The sequence below is a fragment of the Numida meleagris genome, chromosome 2 (genome assembly GCF_002078875.1).
Source record: "Numida meleagris isolate 19003 breed g44 Domestic line chromosome 2, NumMel1.0, whole genome shotgun sequence".
In the NCBI taxonomy this organism is placed as follows: domain Eukaryota; kingdom Metazoa; phylum Chordata; class Aves; order Galliformes; family Numididae; genus Numida; species Numida meleagris.
Genome location: NC_034410.1, coordinates 66,272,684 through 66,292,811, shown reverse-complemented (window position 1 = coordinate 66,292,811; position 20,128 = coordinate 66,272,684). Strand labels below are relative to the sequence as shown.

The 20,128-nt window shown below is 38.2% G+C and overlaps 1 protein-coding gene across 5 annotated transcripts in view; it reads right to left on the bottom strand.

The window, feature by feature from the left end:
- The window catches only part of PIGN (phosphatidylinositol glycan anchor biosynthesis class N), a 107,817-nt gene that overhangs the window by 30,092 nt on the left and 57,597 nt on the right, over nt 1-20,128 (bottom strand). For all 5 annotated transcript variants that reach the window (XM_021389087.1, XM_021389086.1, XM_021389084.1 and 2 more), the window contains 7 exons: nt 16,462-16,540; nt 13,654-13,836; nt 10,488-10,624; nt 9,353-9,452; nt 9,137-9,229; nt 7,518-7,609; nt 2,515-2,626 (listed from right to left, as the gene is read on the bottom strand). In XM_021389087.1, coding sequence (XP_021244762.1) covers nt 2,515-2,626; nt 7,518-7,609; nt 9,137-9,229; nt 9,353-9,452; nt 10,488-10,624; nt 13,654-13,836; nt 16,462-16,540 — 796 coding nt within the window. The remainder of the gene's footprint in view (nt 1-2,514; nt 2,627-7,517; nt 7,610-9,136; nt 9,230-9,352; nt 9,453-10,487; nt 10,625-13,653; nt 13,837-16,461; nt 16,541-20,128) is intronic.

The window sequence follows — 20,128 nt, the reverse complement described above, 5'->3', positions numbered from 1 at the left end:
AAGAAAGGAAAAAGCTGTCTTCTGAAGAGAAAAAGAGCCTTCATAAGCACAACAAAAAGCTCAGGTAATGCTGTTCTCCTCTCTTTCTCTGACTGGGATACAAAGAGAACTGAAAAGGGAAACATCTTTATTCACATGCAATTACAAAATAACTCGTGTAGAATGACTCAGACAAATGGAAAGAACTACTCGAGTCTTTGGAAAATATTACTTCAAAATCCATTTCATCTTTAATGAGTAGATGCAAAAATTTGAGATGAGGTGAAGTGATTCAAAAGATGGTTCTTGCACAAGGACACTACCAAAGGAAAAGCTTTGATAAAAGAGGAGTCAGGGGATCCTGATAAGAGAAGTTAGGCTAGAACAGAATATTTTTTTGGCTAAATTAAGAAGAAAAGCTAGAACCACCAGCTATTCCTTCTCCATTGTGTAATTCAAAGGCCAGTTGAACCTACAAAAAAAGGCTAGCAAAGTTGTTAAGAGAATCCCAAGGCATACTGTAATGACTACTTGTAAGGAAAGGATGCTCTGTTTTTCCTCCTACTTCAGTCAATGATCGACAGGAGAGAAGCGCACAAAGAAAGTACTGTAGCAAATTAAACTATCCTTTCATCCCCTAAAATGAGAAAAATCAAACAACCAACCTTATTTTTCTATGTAAATAGTAACTATGTATCAGAGGAAAGCATAAGTTTCAGTGACAGCCTCCAACAAATAGATGTGGGTGCTGGAAAAATTATCCTTAAGCAACCCCTTGTCAGATGCAAAGCAGAAGCCTGATCACGTGTATGAACATCAGTGCCCCAATCACCACCTGTCTTTTCAAAAGAGGTACATTTTATCTGATGAGAAGATGCCATGAGTTCAAAATGCTCCAAATTGAATATTTTTCCCTCTTTGCTCCCTCTGAAAACTCCAACTCAAAAGAAAAACTAAAGGGAAAACAAAATAATTATGTTGTCTAGAAAAAAAAACAGCCTTCTGACAAACATTTTCCGTTAGCATTCTTGACACTTCAGAGCAACCAGAAACATTTTAACCACAAAACAAGATCTTAACTGATGAACACGCATAATGCCTCTGTAATGTACTTCTGCCTCTCTGAGTCTGAATGCTCTTTCTTCCCAATCCTTTCTTCATACAGAGTGAATGAAGAATCCCATATTTTTCACTCCCAAGAAAGCTTTTGAAATAAAAAACTAATAGAGACCAGTAATTAGATGTCACTGTTGTAAAAATATCCCCTGATTAAGGAGAAATTTGAGGAACTTTATGATCTTCTTGTAGGTTGGGAGAAAAAGGAAGATGTTTCCCCCTGAACAAGCAGGCTAAACTTTGTCATTTAATGAAGTATCTCAGGACTTGCAAAATTCCCTGAGTCTCTGAAGCTGGCTCAAGAAGCTTCTGGTATTAGTCTCTGACTACAGAGCTATTTCCACCTCCTTCTTTATGAGTTTCTCCACAAAGTTACCCTGGTGAGATGCTGTAGTAGGTACATTGTAGGTTGACCTCGGCTGGCTGCGAAATGCCCACCTAGCCGCACTCTCACTCCCTCATTCAGTCAGTTGTTTCCAAGCTTTCCAGTCCACTGCTGAGTACATATATATATATATAGTATGAGTATATCATATACATAGGACAGGAACTGATACCTCTTTTCCAAGGAAAGCTCAACAAGTTAAGACAAACGACCACCATGTTATAAACATGTGGGCACTCAGGTAAAGGGATTTTAGAACTTCAGTATTCTTGCCTATCCTCCTGTTAACCAATTTGAGCTCCACTTCTAAAAACAAAAAAAATATATAATGAATGCTTTGCTTAGCTCAATAGAAAATTCCACCATATAAGTAGTAATCAATAAAGCTTTTAATAAACATTACCAGTCCCAAAATAAAACCATTATCTTGTAACAAGTTTTTTAAAAAAATGAGGATAGCAGACATACAAAGCTTTATTAGAATCTTAAAAGCTCTCTAGAACTTAATTAGCAACTGCTATGAGAAGATCTACCTATTTCATGATGTTGCCAAGAAAAATCCCATCTTCCATCTGAAAGAAGATTTAGCAAATGGAAAAGCAGCTCAGTATCAGTCTCACATTTATTATTCAACAGACACTCAGAAAATTGAAAGAAATCCTTGAACCAACAAGCTTGTCCTTAGTGTGAGTGGACAATTCACGCAAAGGTCAGTGGGAATTACGTACGCAGACTGGACGCAGGATAAACTCTCAAATTCTTGGAGTATCAAAATGTGTATGCACATCTATGTACCAATGCAAATAAATACGTACAGAATGAGCTTTGGGAACACAACATTACAATATATAAAATGAACATCACCATGGGCTTACAGTTCCCTTGAAGACAGTAGTAAAAAGGAAAACTTAACAACAATTGATTTGTTCTTGAAAATTGTGGCTTTGATAGGAAAAGGAAAAGGTTCTTCATTTATGCAAAAATTTGCAGGTAAAAAAACTAACATTCAGAATTACTGAAAAGTAGCAAGTTACCTGATAAAAATATACTTTCAGATCTTCTTTACCTTGGTATTTATTTTCACTTCTACAAAAAGATGCCAAGAAGAAGCAAGAGATCAAAAGTGTCATCAAACCAGCTGCTATTCTATAAAAACAAAAGAACAATAAAATCATGGGAAACATGACCAAAAAGTACCAAATCAGGTTTTTTCATAGATGTATTCTTCACTAAAAGAAAATAATTTGTTACAGTTATCAAGACAAAATACATTAAAGAAACTTCAACATTCAGTTCCTGAAAAGAAAAAAAAAAGTTCAGAGTCACCTATGTGTTTTTTAGAAGCTCAGTGGCAAAAATCACCATTTTGGTCATGTATCTGCTTTGCTGCCCACCAATTTTAGCTACTTTCAATTACCTGCATTTGTCACTTGGCATCAGCACGGAGAGACTACTGACCAAAATGTCCATTTGTGACTGCTCTATTCCTTGTGCTGTCTCAGACGTAACAAAAATGTACAACTACCTCATATGTAAAATCAGTCTGCCTAGGCATATTGCAAAAGTAATTTTCATTTAATGATCTATCCAATACAGGAACACAATTGCAGGCTACTCCGTCACAGAATGGAGATTGGAAGGCACCTCTAGAGATACATCTAGTCCAACTCTATTCAAAGTAGGGCCAACTACAGCAGGCTGCTCAGGACAATGCCCAGTTGGGTGTTGAATATTTCCAGCAATGGAAACTCCACAACCTGTCTGAGCAATCTGTTCCAGTGTTGGACTACCCTCACTGTAAAAAAGTTTCTAAATAGATTTTTTATTTTTTATTTTTATTTTTTACCTAAATTTGTCCTCATTTCTTCCTGTCCTTTCAATGGATACCACTGAGAAGAATCTGAATCTATCTTTACTGATTATTGGTCTCAATATCAACCCTTGGGGTATACCACTACTGACTGGCCTCTAGCTGGACTTCATGTCACTGATGACAACACTTGGAAACTCATAGTTCACAGAGTTACAGTTCATCTCACCATCCATTAACCTAGCTTGTATATTTTCAGTATCTGTATGAGGATCATAGAATCCTTAGAGTTGGAAGGGATCTTTAAGGGTCATCTAGTCCAACTCCCCTACAATGAACAGCTAGATCAGGTTGCCCAGGGCCTGATCCACAGCCTCACCTTGAAGTCTCCCCAGACAGGGCATCCACCACATCTCTAGACAACCTGTTCCAGTGCTTCACACCACCCTCGCTGTAAAACACTTTTTCCTTATATCTAACCTAAATCTACCTCTTTAAGCTTGAAACCATTTCCTCTTGTTCTGTCACTGCAGACCCTGCTGAAGAGTCTGTCCCCTTCCCTTTTGTCATCCGACATCGATTCAGTTTGTTAAACTAATATTTTGGTCCTTAAACTAATATACTGATCCATATTGCTAAACGAATAAGTCTATATCAACTTCCTGTAGCTCCTCTTTAGATACTGAAAGGCTGCTATCAGGTCACCTTGGAGCCTTCTCTTCTCCCGGCACTGAACAGTCCCAGCTCACTCAACCTGCCCTAGTAGGGGAGGTGTTCCATCCCTTGCAACTTTTTTTGTGGCCCTCCTCTGGACATGCTCCAACAGGTCTACATCTCTCCTGCACTGAGGACTCCACATCTGCACGCAGTACGCCAAGTGAGGCCTCACCAGCACAGAGTAGAGGGGCAGGATTGCCTCCCTTGCCCTGCTGGCCATGGTTATTTTGATGCAGTCCAGGATACGGTTGGCTTTCTGGGTACTGAGGGCACATTGCTGGCTCATGTCCAGCTTGCCATCCATTGGCACCCCCAGTTCTTTTTTTGCAAGGCTGCACTCAATGCTTCCATCCCCCAGCTTGTATTGGTAGTGGGAGTTGCCTTGACCCACGTGCCAGATCTTGCATTTGGATTTGTTGAACCTCATGAGGTTCGCCTGGACCCACTGCTCAAGCCTGGCTAGGTCCCTCGGGATGGCATCCCATCCCTCTGGTGTGCTGACTGCACTTCACAGCTTGGTGTCATCAGCAGACTTGCTGAGGGTGCACTTGACCCCACTGTCAATGTCACTGATGAAGATACTAAAGAGTATCGGCCCCAGCACTGACTCCTGGGGGACACCACTAGTCATTGATCTCCATCCAGACATTGAGCCATTGACCACCACTCTCTGGATTCAGTCCTGCAGGATGTTATGGGAGGCTGAAATAAATAACTATATTAACTGCTCTCCCCTTGTCCACTGAGCCTGTCATCTAATCTTTGAAGGCTATCATGTTGGTCAAGCACAATTTCCCCATCATAAATTCATACTGACCACTCTCGATCATCTTATTTTCCTTCACATGTTTGGAAATTGCTTGTTTCTAGAACTAGTTGCTCCATCACCTTTCCCAGTGATTGATATGAGACTGACCAGCTGATAGTTCCCTGGATCCTCTGCCTCACAGAATCATAGAATGGCCTAGGTTGAAAAGGACCTCAAAGATCATCGAGTTTCAACCCCCCTGCTGAGTGCAGGGTCGCCAACCACTAGACCAGGTTTGTGTTGATTGAGCAGGAGATAAGGGAAAGGCAGATTCGGGTCTGGCACAGTGCTGCTTTGTGGGCATCCCAAAACAGGGTATGAGGCTTTTAGACAACTGATCTAAAACACTTGCTCATGTTTTTTTTTTTTTTCCCCAGGGATGAAGCCTAAATCAGGAACTCTGTGATTCTCCTGTAAGTTTTTCCTTGGCCGCTTGTTTCCCTCAAAGTTACTGCCTCAAGAAGTGCAACGTGATAGATTTAATGTGTGGGTTTTGTAGTCTTTGTTGTCTTGAAGGCATAGAATTTGCCAGGAAACTGACCTAGTGTCATTAGCTTTCTAAATTTATTGATTACATTTAAAATAATTACCCTGCTGGTCATTCAGGGCTCCACAGCATTTCCATGTCACTGCCATTCTGCCACCACTTTGAAACAGATGTCCTCAAGAAAGGCAGCAACACAGAACCAAATATTTGCAACACTTTCTGTCTTTTAACTCATTAATTGTTGATCACTCCTGCTTTAATGTTCTGGCATCACATTTATTTGGCAGTTAGTCTCTCCTAAGCTTTCCACATGTCTCCTCCTCACCCTTCTTTAAGATAGCAGTGAGGTTTGCTTTCTTCAAGTCCCTAAGAAACTCTCCCCATCCCACTGCCATAACTCTTCAAATATTATCAAGAGTGACCTCACAGTCACATCAGCCAGCTTCCTCAGCACCCTTGGATCCACAGACTCACATGTTCAGTTTAAGCATTCCCTAATTTGACCCTCTTCCACTTCTTCCTTACTCCAGACTTTCAGACAAGCACCAGGGGACTAAAGGCTGGGGATCCTGAACATCAGGCTTGTCAGTAAAGATGGAAGCAAGGAAGGCCTCGGCCTGTTCTATGCTCTTTGCCACCAAGTCCCCTGTCCCAGTTAGGAGCAGAGCCACATTTTCCCTGGTTTTCCTTTCATTCCTGCATGGTGTCTTATTGTACCTTACATCCCTCACCAGGGCTTTGGCTGTCCAAACTCATTCTGTATATTCAGACTGCAGCTCTATACGCCTCTTTGGTCATATGATTCTGCTTTCATCTCCCATACACTTCCTTTTTATTACTGAATTTATTTAGGAGCTTCCTGTTCACACCATACAAGTTTTATTACTGTACTGAAGAGGCCCTGGCCTGACCTATAGTGACCCTGTTCAAGAACAGATTTAGCAAATGCACATATTTCTCACTGGCACTCTAATTTCATCCTGTTTTATCTTTTCTTCTACCATCTCCTTATCTTCGATATCCTGAAGCATCATATATACATATATTTTTAATTGTTACTTCAAACATTTTCAAATTCAAAATTCCCTTGGCAAGATTCAGACAAGCACAAGCTGCTTCAGAAGTAGAATGTTTCATCAGAAGAATGAATAAGAAAATGTATTGTCAGGTAAGGTGAATATAAAGAAATGTAAGGGAGGAAGACTTGAAGGTAGTTTATAATTTAACTCCATTTTGACTTCTAAGCTGTGTTAGGCTGTTAAAAAGAATTAAAAAACCTCAGTTTGAACCAGGAAAAATTTGTGTATAAAGCCAAGAAGGAGTATTACGGTTGTCACAAATCTGTCTTGAATATTTCTAACATTCTCAAGCACCACAAATAGGAAGAGTTTTCAATGGATAGATTTAAACTACAGTGAGGCATAACGTAAATAATTTGGAAAATATCTGGGCTCATAAATATATGTGCAATCATATATTGCTGCTCTCTTCCCATTTTTTACTGAGGATCAGGCACCCTGGTTTTGATGGGGCACAGTATCTTCTGTCAGAGAGCAGAAGGAGCTGTTGCAGCCTAAGTCAATTCAGGTCTCTCTGCAGTAGCTACAAGGATACCAAAAGGCTAACTCCTTCAGGCCAACCAACTGGATTGCATCCAGATATAAAAGAATGCCCACACAGTGAAAGAGTAGCACATGATAGAACTCTCGTTACTCTATTTGTTCTATTTCCCTGAATAACTCATTAGTTACAGAATGTTATTCAAAAACAAATTACTCAAAATTAGATGGAGGAATTCAGAAAGATTGTCAAAGTAAATTGCTTTTGTATAAATGTTCTTATTCACATGGCACCGCTATTTGCCATGTTTGTACCCCAGCAAAGCTCCTCCTTTAATGACAACCTTTATTTTCCATGTACAATTTGCAGATTTTGGTATTGTGAGAAATATTTCCCTCCACAAGAAATTACAGAATAATGCAAAGAGCAAATGGATGTGGCTTTCTTTGAAGTACTGCAAGAGTATTAAAAGTCTCTTCTCATTCACATTAGTGAATAACTGAGGTCTCTATAATCATGTTATTTAAATTCTGAATTTCAATACCTGTCTCAGCCAGCTTACAATAATATAATTCCCCACATATATCAAGTCAGCCTAAATTCTGAATATCAAAGAGGGAAATGAAAAGTTTAAAGAACAAGATGAAATCCTTACACCAGAGGAATGTTTGGTTCTCTTCCTACAACAGGCATTAAAGGAAATACTGCCAGGAGCACACACAGAAGAGTCCAGATCAATGTTGTTCTCTAAAGGAAAGAAAGAAATGGGAAATTTTGAGGTCATATGGACAGACTACTATCTAAACAGAAAAAAAAAATGTACACTGAACTAACAACAGCTACAAGCACTTCCCAACAGATATCCCCTCACCCCATATCTATCATTAACAAAATTAACTGAAAAACGGCACAAGGTCATTCATATTACAGCACTTCAATTTAATAGAAAATAATCTTATTTTCACAATGTCAAAATACTACCAAAGACAATCAGAATTAAAGCTAATCTTATACTTAATAGCATTTTGGGAAAGCATGGCCTTCATACACATTGCAGTCACCAGAAATCTGATGAGTAGCCTTATGGAAGAAAGCAATAAAACCAATCTCATTGGAATTTTGCAGCAGCTAACTAATCACCAATTCTCTAGTAATATAGTAATATTTTCCAGTTCTTGAATATGAATGCTCTTTGATTTACCCACCATAATCATCTAACTATTTGTTGAAACTCTCTGCTATGGGGGAAAAAAATCCCAGGTATTTTGTTCTCAATGAAGTCAGCAAGAGCTACATCACTTAAATTTTTCAATCTCCCGTCATATTCCAGACCTTAAAAGGAGCTGGTGCTATAAAATGCCTCTTCTGCCTTAAGACACGCAACTTGATTACTCAGACACAATTAAAAAAGGATAAATAAGCAAGTACAAACCTATATCTCAAAAGCTCTTACAAAGCAGGACTTGTAAAATTGTATCCAAATTACTATTTCAATTAAAGTGCTAATAGTGTCCCAGACCTCTAGGTTTTAGGTAGTCTGTGAATTAAGAGTTTAAACGAACAAATGGAACAACTGTCTCATATTAAAGATCGTGCCACTTAATATCCATATCTACCAAAGTGGAGCTTTTTCCCTGTGAAAAAATGGTATAGGAAGCTGCCTCCGAGGAACAATATAAGCCGGCTGATGGCAGACAATAAAGACATGAGAAGCATTTTTCAGGTACTTTTTTTTTTTTCCAATTAAAAGACATACTTCTTAAATGGTGGAATTTTTGCTGATCACATATGTCAAAGCTTTTGTCACTGTGGCAATTCAACAAATGATGTATATTTCATTTAATTTTAAGCTAACCATTTCTCTTATTTATCACTAACAAGAGAAAACAAATAGCTAACTTGCTGCTATCCTGAAACAAGGACAGAAGCACGATACCTTATAATGACGACTACAATAGAGGACTTCAGAAAAATATCTAGAAACTTGTCAAACTTTCTGGATTACAGCTGTTCTTGCATAAAAACATCACACTAGAATGTCAGCTGTCAGTCACAATGTCAGACAAATCAGTTTTGATACCTAAGCTGCATTCTTGCTTGTCTTGTCTATGAGAAATCTATCCAGATCATATTAAATTCCTTTGCTTTGCTACATGCTGCTGACAACAGAGAACAGAGTAAGAGCATGACTGAACAAGAATCAGAAGAGACTAACCACAACATCCTTATTAAATGCCTTTTTGTTGTTATTGTTAAGCAAACCAAATACAGTACCTTTGCTTGAACCCACAGCTGCGTGATCGCTGGCCAGCCAGCAAAGACAAGCAGACCCACAGTAAGTGTAAAGCGGTAGAAAAAGCTGAAAACCTAACAAAGAAAATCCAATATAAGAATGAAAACCACACACATTAAATAAAATTTACAATTCTTCAGAAAGAGAAAATGCTAGCAATGAGATACTCCGTTGATACATACAAATACAATACTTACTAGTATTTCAATTCCCAGTATACAAATCAGGAGGAAGCCTACAGACTGACCGAGAGGAAGTGACCAGAGATTTGCAGCAAGGTCTTGAATAACATGAAGTCTGTTCAAAACAATGGAACAAGACAATGATTATTTTAATACAACAGAAATAATACACAATTTTAGCTTCGAAAGGCGGGGGTGAAGGGTCAGAGCACAAGAAATGATTAAGGTATTGCTGATCCTGCTTGCAGCCAGGAAACAGACTGAGTGATGGCCTGAGGCACCTTCTGCCAAGTTGAATTTGATATAAAACCTACAATAAAACCTTTCAGGTTTTTTTTCCCTCCCATTTCTGGCATATCTTTGTAAGTATTTGGACAAACTTCAGATTGCTCTTTATCCAAATTGACTCTGAGTTTATGAACATTTTTGGTTATGCTGTGCTTAATGTCTATCATAGCTGATGAAACATTCACAAGCTTTAGAGAGAAAAAAAATCCCCAGTTAGCTCTTCCAGTGTTTTATGAGGCAGCTCATTATCTAACTGCAGTTGGTCTCATTTTCCCTGAATAATACCTAGCTGGTATCTACAGAATTGCCAGTGGATTATAGAAGTAATAGAAATCAGAAAGTAACAAGTCTTTTTGGATGTGAAGCATTCAGTCAAGTTAAAGGAGAGCCAAGCGAGACAAGTTTGCTTCAATAACAGAGCACAACCCTCAACACGACTGACACATCCTCTCCAAAAGCAAATGCAGTTCACATACCCAACACTTTGCAGGATCACATTATTTAAAAATAACTGAAGAAAGGGATCAACCCACCCCATTTTACAAAACCAGTCAGCTGCTACAAGTAATTTGCCCAAGATTTTAACACCCATTTGCTTCAGTTACCAGAGTACTAAAAACGTCTCATCTTGGAAGGACGTGAATTTATGTTTCTTAATAGAAAAGCTATCTCATAGAACTGGCAGCTGTATTAATCTGTTTGGAAACTGCTCAACAGGTCAAGTGGATTATAAACCAGAGTACTTTGGAATACCTCAGAAAACATTTCAGCAATTTTAACAGGAATAATTTAATTGTTAACAAAAAGGAAACAGAGATCTGGTTTTATAAATCATTCTTTGTAGAACATATTCTTTACTCACTCTCTCACAACTGCATACCATACGGGTACTGGCAACAGACAGTATACATAGTATGTCCAAGGGCTTGTTTGAATCAACAAGAAAAACGCTATTATCATCCCAACAAACGTAAAACCATACAAGGGACCAGTAGATTCCTGAAAAACAAACAGTTTGGCAAACATTGCTGAAACAGCAGTAAAACGATTTAAACAACATGCTATTTTCCACTTGCAAGTTACACCCTAAAGCAAATGTTATGATAAAATGCCGCTCAAGCCGCCTTGTGACTATGAAAACAACTCTGGACGCTGTCCCCAGCAAAATGCAAAAACTGACAGTAGGATTTGAAATTCCAAATATTTCTCTACATAAGGTCCTACAGTAAGTTCTGTACAAGTAAAGCCCACTTGTAGCACCTGGAAGCCTAATGCATGTAGCGTGATATATGTTCAACAGATTCTTTAAGTCCAGTGGAAGACAGAATGCTGTGTCTTGGAAAAAAGTCAACTCTTAAATTTCGGTTCTAAAAATAGACTTGGAGCATAACCTCTTGAGTTCAAGATCATAGCATTAGAAAAAAATAAACTCTTCAGGATTTAGGGACAACTACTGAAGGTAGCTTGCCAATAGCCTTCCACAGCTAAACTCTTGGAAGTGTTGCTTCCACCTTTGGGCATTAAGCTAAACTAGTCAAATTCAATTTGCTGCAAACAAAACAGAGACAAAAGCTAGGACAGTAGCGCAGAAGGTGCTCCATCAGTCAACCCGATTTTTTCCTGATGCAAAAAACAGGGTGCCTGCTGAAGAACTCATGGAGGCTGATGGGGACTAATCATCAGTTAGCAGCAATCTCCCACTTGTACAAAGAGAAGCATTAAACAGTCAATCCATCCACCTTTCACTTGTTCACTGAACTACTTTTCCTTATGCAGGGGCATTGAGGTAAGGGAAGATTACATGAGATTTAAAAGAATTTTATCTTTCAGAACTGCAATTTGAGGTAGCAAAGGCAGCTTTAGTAACACAGCAGCACTCAGTCTGTAGGGAATGACTGAAGGAGCTACCTTCTTCCGTAAGATCAGTTTCTTAGAATGAGCTATTTAGGAAGATATGTGACTACGTTAAATATGCTGAAGAAGACAAGACACACAATTAGCAGGTCACATTGATGAGTTAGCAGTTTTTGGTTTTCCCTTACTGTAACTGATATAAAACAGCCCTGATCTAAACTGACAGCAAATGCAAGTTCTAAATGATTTTTAAAATAAAATTTCTGCTAAGATATGCCATTAAGGAAAAAAACGTCATATAGAAAGCTGATCTCATGCAATTTTGTTTTATTAGTTTTAAACTTTACATTTGCAGTCATGTAGGCAAAATGAATATGTATAGATATGATAGGCACACAATATAATTTATTGTTGAATGAGTAGACAAACACAATCAACATTTTATTTCATACAGAGGCAAAGATTATACAATCCAATAATTGGCCATGCATTGAAGATGGAAATCAGATTTGCATTTTCCCTGAATGTTTAAAAGCAGATTAAAAGGTTAGGCTTCTTGCTAAGAGAAACAACACACTATTCTAAAAGAAAGAAGTGTTTTTTCATAAGTAGCACAAGAAGCCACAAACTTTTATAGATGATATATACAGGATATGAAGTTTCATTATTCAAAGGCTGCTACCAGATTTTATAAGGCTGTACTTCGCAGAAGGCTGTCAGTGGTAGATTAGTTTCTCAGCAATATTCTTTAAGTAGCTCCACTATTATCTATAAACCAAATAACTTCCATGTCAGAAGTATTGGTCTCATACTGTGACTCCCTAAGCATATAGCAACACTAAAAAAATACACTCCTACAGAAAAGGGTTTGTTGCTAAAATCGCGAAAAGAAAAATTCTATGCACAAGTTTTTTCCAGCAGCATTACTGGCATAAGATATATCTTCAGTAAAATCTCAAAAATGGTATTTATCAAATTATTTTAGAATTAAAAAATTTAACAGTGACCAAAAATATCATAGTTTTACTTAATTTATTAACATGACCAATATTCAGTCTACTTTTTGTAATGATTTTTTTCATATCTAACATAACAAGCATCCTGAACTATTTCTTCTGAGTTATTTGATGAAAGAAATCCTAAGTCATGCACAACACTTACGCATATTTTCCAATTCAATTTTGTTTGATCATTTTCATTAAAGGCCGAGACTCTCTCATTTCAGCCAGTTGTAAAAACATCAAGATAACATGATAGGAATTTTCTCAGAGTAACATAACAAAGGCAGTAAAGATGCTAAGTAACTGCACCTTCTCATTTATATTACCAAATTGAACAATTCAGTTCATTCTGAAAAAAAATTCTTGAAGTCTGGGAGGGTTTTTTTTCCATAAGGCTTTAAACCTTCCCTAGCGAAATGCTAGCATTTTGCCTATTCACCTTTTCAAAGTATCTCTTCTCTGATGAATGACTGAAACAAAAATGAATTTCCTAGGATTTTGTACATTGTGAAAAATCCAGCCATCATAATCTTGTCAAAGAAAGTTTCTTTCAGCTTTGATGCCTTCTGTTTTACTCTTGCAAATCATAAAGAACAAAAGAGTAAGCTGATCTGTGAAATCACAGTTCACCTTTCTATTAAAACAGGTTATAAATTAAAAAAAATGCCATTGTGGAACTGCTTGGATTCTGCAGACTGACTACTCACTTGCACAGAAGACAGGAACAGAATTTACACGCAAATTTTGTGCCTTACACTAGAGAGCAAAAATCAAAATGAAAGTGCAAAGTCTGTATTATTGTAAAAAAAATTACTAGAGTACAAATTTTATTACAATTAATGCTAATAATTAATTTCTAGTTAAAAATAGACACTCAAATAGTTTCAAATTATTATATTTGCATTAGCATTTAGTAAATTGCGTAGCTGTGGGAAAGAAACTCAGAAAACACAGTAATGCAAATTTTGACTTACAAAGAACGTATGGGAATACTGATTCTAATTAATGGACCCAATAGTAACACATTGGAGCATCTAGCTCCACTGTTTCCCAATTTCCTTGTGAGGTCAAAAGAATTGGGCAGTGGAAGGTGTGCAGATTGGTCTCCTGCACAAAGAGACCAAGCATACATATAATGCTGAAAACAGAAATCCCTGCAAATTTTCAACCTACCTTATTATTACTCTGAGTAGCCTCAATCAAATTGGTGTGAGTCTTGATAATCACCAGAATCACGTAAGTTGTCCAGCCCACAAAACTTACTGCAATGCTTAGGCCCAGGAATAACCTGTCATAAGTATGGTAATATGACAGCCCTTCCAAAGCAAGGTTAATCAGGGTTTTGCACAGAGATACCTAGAGGCAGACAAAATATACAAGCATCAGTTTAAAGCAGTCTGAGCTCCATGCAACAAATCAACCTAACCAACAGCAGCTGGAGCTCAAGGAGCTTTGATGCTCTTGGCATGTGTGTGCAATCAGGTGTAGTGTTTTGGCCAACACTGACTGTGGGAGTAGGCTCTACTTTAGACTGCTGTTGGACATAAAATCAACCATCACTTGGCTCCTTTGCCACCCTTCTGAGCCACAACAGCGGTGAGATGAGGAAAGCTATGCAGGCAGCACATCTTGAATATGATCTACTAGAAAACACACCACATGTTTTTCCCATCAGCATTTTAACATATTTGACCTTCACAGGTGAATCATCAAAAAAGCAGTCCTGAGCTTCTCAAGGTACCACATTTAAATAGGTGAAAGACTACAGAAGCATCTGCAACTAGGTTTTACTCAGTCTAATCATAGGTCCTCCTATCTCAGTTCATCCCTCACCAATTAGTGATGGCCGGTTTTCCACTGAGTGTCTTTCCTCAAGCAGAGGTGTGCTGACCCCAGTGATTTTCCCAAAGATGGGAAACTCAGCTGTGCAATTTGTGAACGCTTTGTGAACACAAAGCATTCTCTGGTTGATGGAAAGATCTGTGAGGATGTAAATAAAAAGAATCTGATCATCCATGATGAAGCTTCTTTTATGCCTAGGTATCCGGGAATTTTTTTTTTAATTAAGTTCTTATCAACTCTATGAATTCACTCAGTATGGTTCTCAAGTCTAGACACAGTAGTGGACATTTCACATCCACCTCCCAGGAGAAGCAATATTATTTTCAATTTGAGCACTTGAGTTCCAGTTCCAGCTCATTTTGAGAAAACCTCAACCAATAACGTGTCATTACTCCCTATGACACACAAAATACTAGGATATCTCAGAAAAAGAATAAGTTGTTCAGCAGATAAGAAAAAAAAAAAGCTGAACCCTAGCACCTCATGGAATTATTCTTCCATGCAGTTGCCAAGTTAAAAGCAATCTCACAGGTTAAATTTTTTCATACAGTTATAAAATCATAGAATTGCTCAGGTTGGAAAAGACCTTCAAGATCATCAAACCCAACCACAACCTAACCATGCTACCCTAACTCTAACAACCCACCACTAAATCATGTCCCTGAGCACCACATCCAAACGGTTTTTAAACACATCCAGGGATGGTGACTCCACCACCTTCCTGGGGAGCCTGTTCCAGTGCTTAACAACCCTTTCTGTAAAGAAGTTTTTTGTGACATCCAACCTAAACCTCCCTGGCGCAACTTGAGGCCATTTCCCCTTGTCCTGTCACCAGTGAGAAGAGACCAACCCCGCTCTCACTGCAATCACCTCTCAGGTATTTGAAGAGAGCAATGAGGTCTCCCCTCAGCCTCCTCTTCCCCAGACTAAACAGCCCCAGTTCCTTTAGTCGTTCCTTGTAGAACATATTCTCCAAGCCCTTCACCAGCCTTGTTGCCCTTCTTTGGACCTGCTCCAGCACTTCAATGTCCTTTCTGTACTGAGGTGCCCAAAACTGAACACAGTACTTGAGGTGGGGCCCCACCAATGCCGAGTACAGGGGCAGGATTACTTCCCTAGTCCTGCTCACCACACCATTCCTGATCCAAGCCAGGATGCCATTGGCCTTCTTGGCCACCTGGGCACACTGCTGGCTCATATTCAGCCGACTGTCCATCAGCACACCAAGGTATCTTTCCGTCAGGCAGCTTTCCAGCCACTCCTCCCCAGGCCTGTAGGGTTGCCTGGGGTTGTTGTGACCAAAATACAGGACCTGACACTTGGCCCTATTGAAACTCATACAGTTTACCTTAGCCCATTGATCCAGCCTATCCAGGTCCCTCTGTAGCGCCTTTCTAACCTCCAGCAGATCAACACTCCCTCCCAACTTGGTGTCATCTGCAAATCACCTGCTGTCATCATGTACTCTTTAACACGGAAGTCAGTAACTACACTGAATGTTAAAATGGAAGACTTCTTTGTACCATTTAGCCCCACAAATTACTTCTGTGAGTGTCAAAATGCAAACACTGGAGAACTGCCATCGTAAAGTATCCTGTCTCAGAGAGTGGCAGCAAATGCCTAGAAAGGTATTTAAAAACTGGGAAGTACAGAATGATTCTGCATACGGCTTTCAGTTTCTGATAAATTGAAAAGTGAAATAAAAAACATGAACAGCTGGTTCAGGTAAGAGAACTGCAAAACAAAACAGTGTCTATGATGGAGCAAGACATACTTTTTTCATGCAGCTAGTAGCTTAGGAAGGATGATTATGAACTACACTCCTTAGTTTCCCTTTGAATGTACTCTTTTAACAGTGGAAAATATAAACGTTGTGTGCTAGTATACTGTGAAATGGTAACAAAATGTTTAAGAATTACAAGGAAAAAATGAGTAAGTCAGAATTACTTGTTAGAACTGATGTCATGAAATGCAAAAATTTGAGACATACAATGGGATTTTTTGTTGATAAGTGAGATGCACATCAGAAGGATGTAAAAAGTTATTTCTAGATTTCATTTAAGTCAAACAAATTGAAATATATTTACATATTGCAGAAGTTCTCAAAGTTTCTAGAAGATACATAGCAAAGACACTTACTGCTTCATTGTACTTTTGTTGCTGAATATATAGTCTTGCTTTCTTTAAAAAGTTGATCTGTTCAGAATCAGAAAGTGGTCTGTACAAGAAAACAATATATATTAACATTAATGCATCTTTTCACAAACAGAGGAAGAGGCACAAAAACTTTACTATGTAATCAAAAATGACTCTGGAACAAAAACGATTCAGAACTTCATTAGGGGAATAAGCCATTTCTTTTCCACACAAGTCAACATTTCTGCTAACTAATTTACCCTAAGAACTTCTCATTAAGACTTTTTTTTAATGTTGACATTTCCACCTATTTTGATAATACAAATTCTCTCCCTTGTGCATTATTATTGAGCATTGCTGCAGACAAGAAGCACTACACACACAACAATTAAGCCATTTAATTGATGTGGTACTCATGGTTGTAAGCTGTTTGTAAGCTTGTCAGTGTAGAATGAATTGTTCAGGTTCCACAGTTGCAATAGGTGACGTCTAACAATCTCTTTAAAGAATTCTGAGAGCTGGTCTCCTCTTCTACAGGAAATTGTTAGAGACCCCTAACCAGAGTAACCTGACTGCACTGAAGTCAATGGTGAAAACATTTGATTTTAATGAGTTTGATTATCATCCTAAATAACTTATCTGACTCTACCTTTACAGGAAGTAGCACCATGGAAAAACAAGCCAGTCAGCCAACCCCCACCGATCAGGGAAGAAAAGAGGCAAGTCTCATGCCACTTTGTTCCAGGTTAAGGACGACAGCAGGCAAGACCTCCTGGGCAAATTATCATCCATACCATAGCCACTACCCCCTCACCCCCAGCACCACAGGCACACACTGACATGGATCACAATGCTGTGATAGCAGATGAACAAATACAGGAAAGCTTTCCTTCACATCCTCCACAATGCCACTGAGTCCTCAGCACATGATAGCCCAGTAGTGTGACACCCTCCATTGCACTCCCTCACATGCCTTGTGTATCCAATCCACACCCAGCCTTGGGGTCTCATTCCTATTATTTTAATCTGCAGCAATCACCTGGGTCACCACTAAGCAGAATCATGAGGCAGCTTTTGTTCTTATGCAACCAGTGCCTTAAAACACTTATTCCCAATTGTTTGCTTCAGGAACTACTTCTGTCTGCCAGCCAGAAACAGCTGATGCATCATCAAGAATACATACACATTATCTTTTGAGCCCTGAAATAAATGAGGAGGATTTTGTGCTTGATCAATCTGAATTTTTATTACTAATAGTATCTTGAAGTATACTGCTACTGTTTGCTTTGAGTTCAGAGCACAGCTGTATTGTGCAGGAGTCTTCTACAACACGAAAGCAAAGTTCTATCTTACAAGCATATCCTACTTTTTGAAAAGTTAAATAAGTAACTGTATTTTAAATGTTCAGCTGTTTTGCATCTAGAAAAATCTAAAGATGGTATCTATAAATGAGCAGAGGGAGAGAGGTACTGTGGAGTTCAATACACTCAATAACATATAAGAAACAGGGCAGCAAAAGATGACAAGGTTATGGCAAATGTTTGATTATTTTAACTTTGGAAGGAATTCTAGAAAACAGTATTGAAGAGTAGAGAGTGTTGTTTCTGCACCTTCCTGATATATCCCAACTTCACCCCCAAAGACTACAGAGCCAGAGGCTGCCAGCACGTAGCCAGAGAGCATGCACCAAGGCTAACGATAAATCAATGTGGAATCAATTCTTCAAGTAGACTAGGAAGATGTTGGTACTTCCCCAATGAAATCTCTAATCTCTTAAGTTTCGCTAAAGTCTTTTGGTAGAGGAAATTGCCCAAGGAAACAAATAAAGTTGGGAGTTTCCACTGCATGATTAATAGGCAGAAAAAGTAAGAACTTTTAGGTAAGGATTTCAAAAACCTGGAATAAATATTATACAGTTTTATTTAGATCTTAAAAACATCAAAAGTGTGAGACAATTTGCATTGTCTCAATTTAACCTGAGGAAACAGCATGGAGCTGTGACAGGGGACGTTCAAGTTGTGCATTAGAAAAAGGTTCTTTACCAGTGGCTAGGCACTGGAACAGCCAGTAGTCATGGCACTGTGCCCGATGGAGCTCAAGAAGCATCTGGACAATGCTCTCAGTCATATGGTATGATTTTTGGGTGGTCCTGGGTGGAACCAGGAGTTGGACTCCTTGATCCTTATGGATCCTTTCCAACCATGCACATTCTATGATTCAAATTTTACTGTTGTATAAGGCCTTGACTTTCTGCCAGTTTTACCCTTACCCTATTTAATGCAAAGGCTTATTATACGAGAAAAGTTGTATTTTTGTCTTTCACTTTATACCTTTCCATACAGTCATTTACCTAAAACCATCTCTATTACCTCAATAAGCATTTTATTACTAATGAACAGTTATAGTTTCTACCTATTCCTTCTTAGATGACAGCTGCCAGTATCTTTGCACATGGAATAGTGTAACAGAATAAATGCTTTTTTTTTTTTTTTAAACAGTAAAGGTTCAGCAAGTCAAATGCAGAATGCAATTATTTTATCAAATGGGGTTGCCATTCGCAAGAGCACTGTTAATTTTCCAAACTGGGGAAACTGTTCTGTAGGTTTTGGTTTTAGATGGCAAATGCAAGTCTGTGAAGATAATAGCAGTTAGTTTAATTTTAACTAAAATAACCATTTAGAAGATTTAGAATACTAAACAGATAGTGCTAGAGAAAAGAATAAACTGATCAGTTATTTCCCTGTGTTTTAGTATGCAAAAACCCAGAGGCACTACTAGTATGCTAATGTATTCTCAAGGTCATCTAAGGCACGTGTGCCATTAATATTAATAGAAATGAAATGGATTTACTGATCATTATTAAAAAGATAATGAACTCTACGCAGAAAACTCTACAAAGAAATAAAGTTATGGATGTGTATGTTCTTCCCAGCTACCCATCACCAAAATCCAGTTCTACAAAATACAAAATGAGAAGCCCAATCAGCAAAATGAAGTATTTTTCCATAACACAACAATACTTAAGAAGTTCTACTCTCTCTATTAACAAAGACACACAAAGAGAACGCAGTTAGTCAACTCAAATTTGTCCTCCTTTTTTGAACAAGAAAGCATTGCAGAATATGTATACTCATGTACAGTAAAGTGTAGCACCCTTAAATTTAAACAAAAAAACTAAGAACTGAATGGTAACATATATTAATTATAATACAAAGATATTCACAATATAAGAACTGTAGAGATTTAAAATTACATTCTCCACGGGAAATGATGGCGGCACTATAAGAAAGCCACCTTGAAAAACAAATTACCTATCAGAAAATAGCTTTCTACCTCCAGACACTAAAATCACAGCTTCATCCATGAATAAACATAATTAATAATGAAACAAAACAATTGGGCTAATTGTGCAAGTGCTTGTAAACTATCCCTTATGAGATGTTAGCTACTCTTCTCATAAGTATACCTGACAAAATTAATCTTTCCAACACATCATTCATGCCTTATAGAAGTTAAACTATTTGACAGCGCTCATAACAAGACTGTGATGAAGGAAGGCTACCATAGCAATGTCAAGGGGACCTCTCTTTGGCCAATAAGTTTTATTTATCATCATGCTAAAAAAATTACCATCCCCATCAGCATGCCACAGACAAACTATGAAATAAAA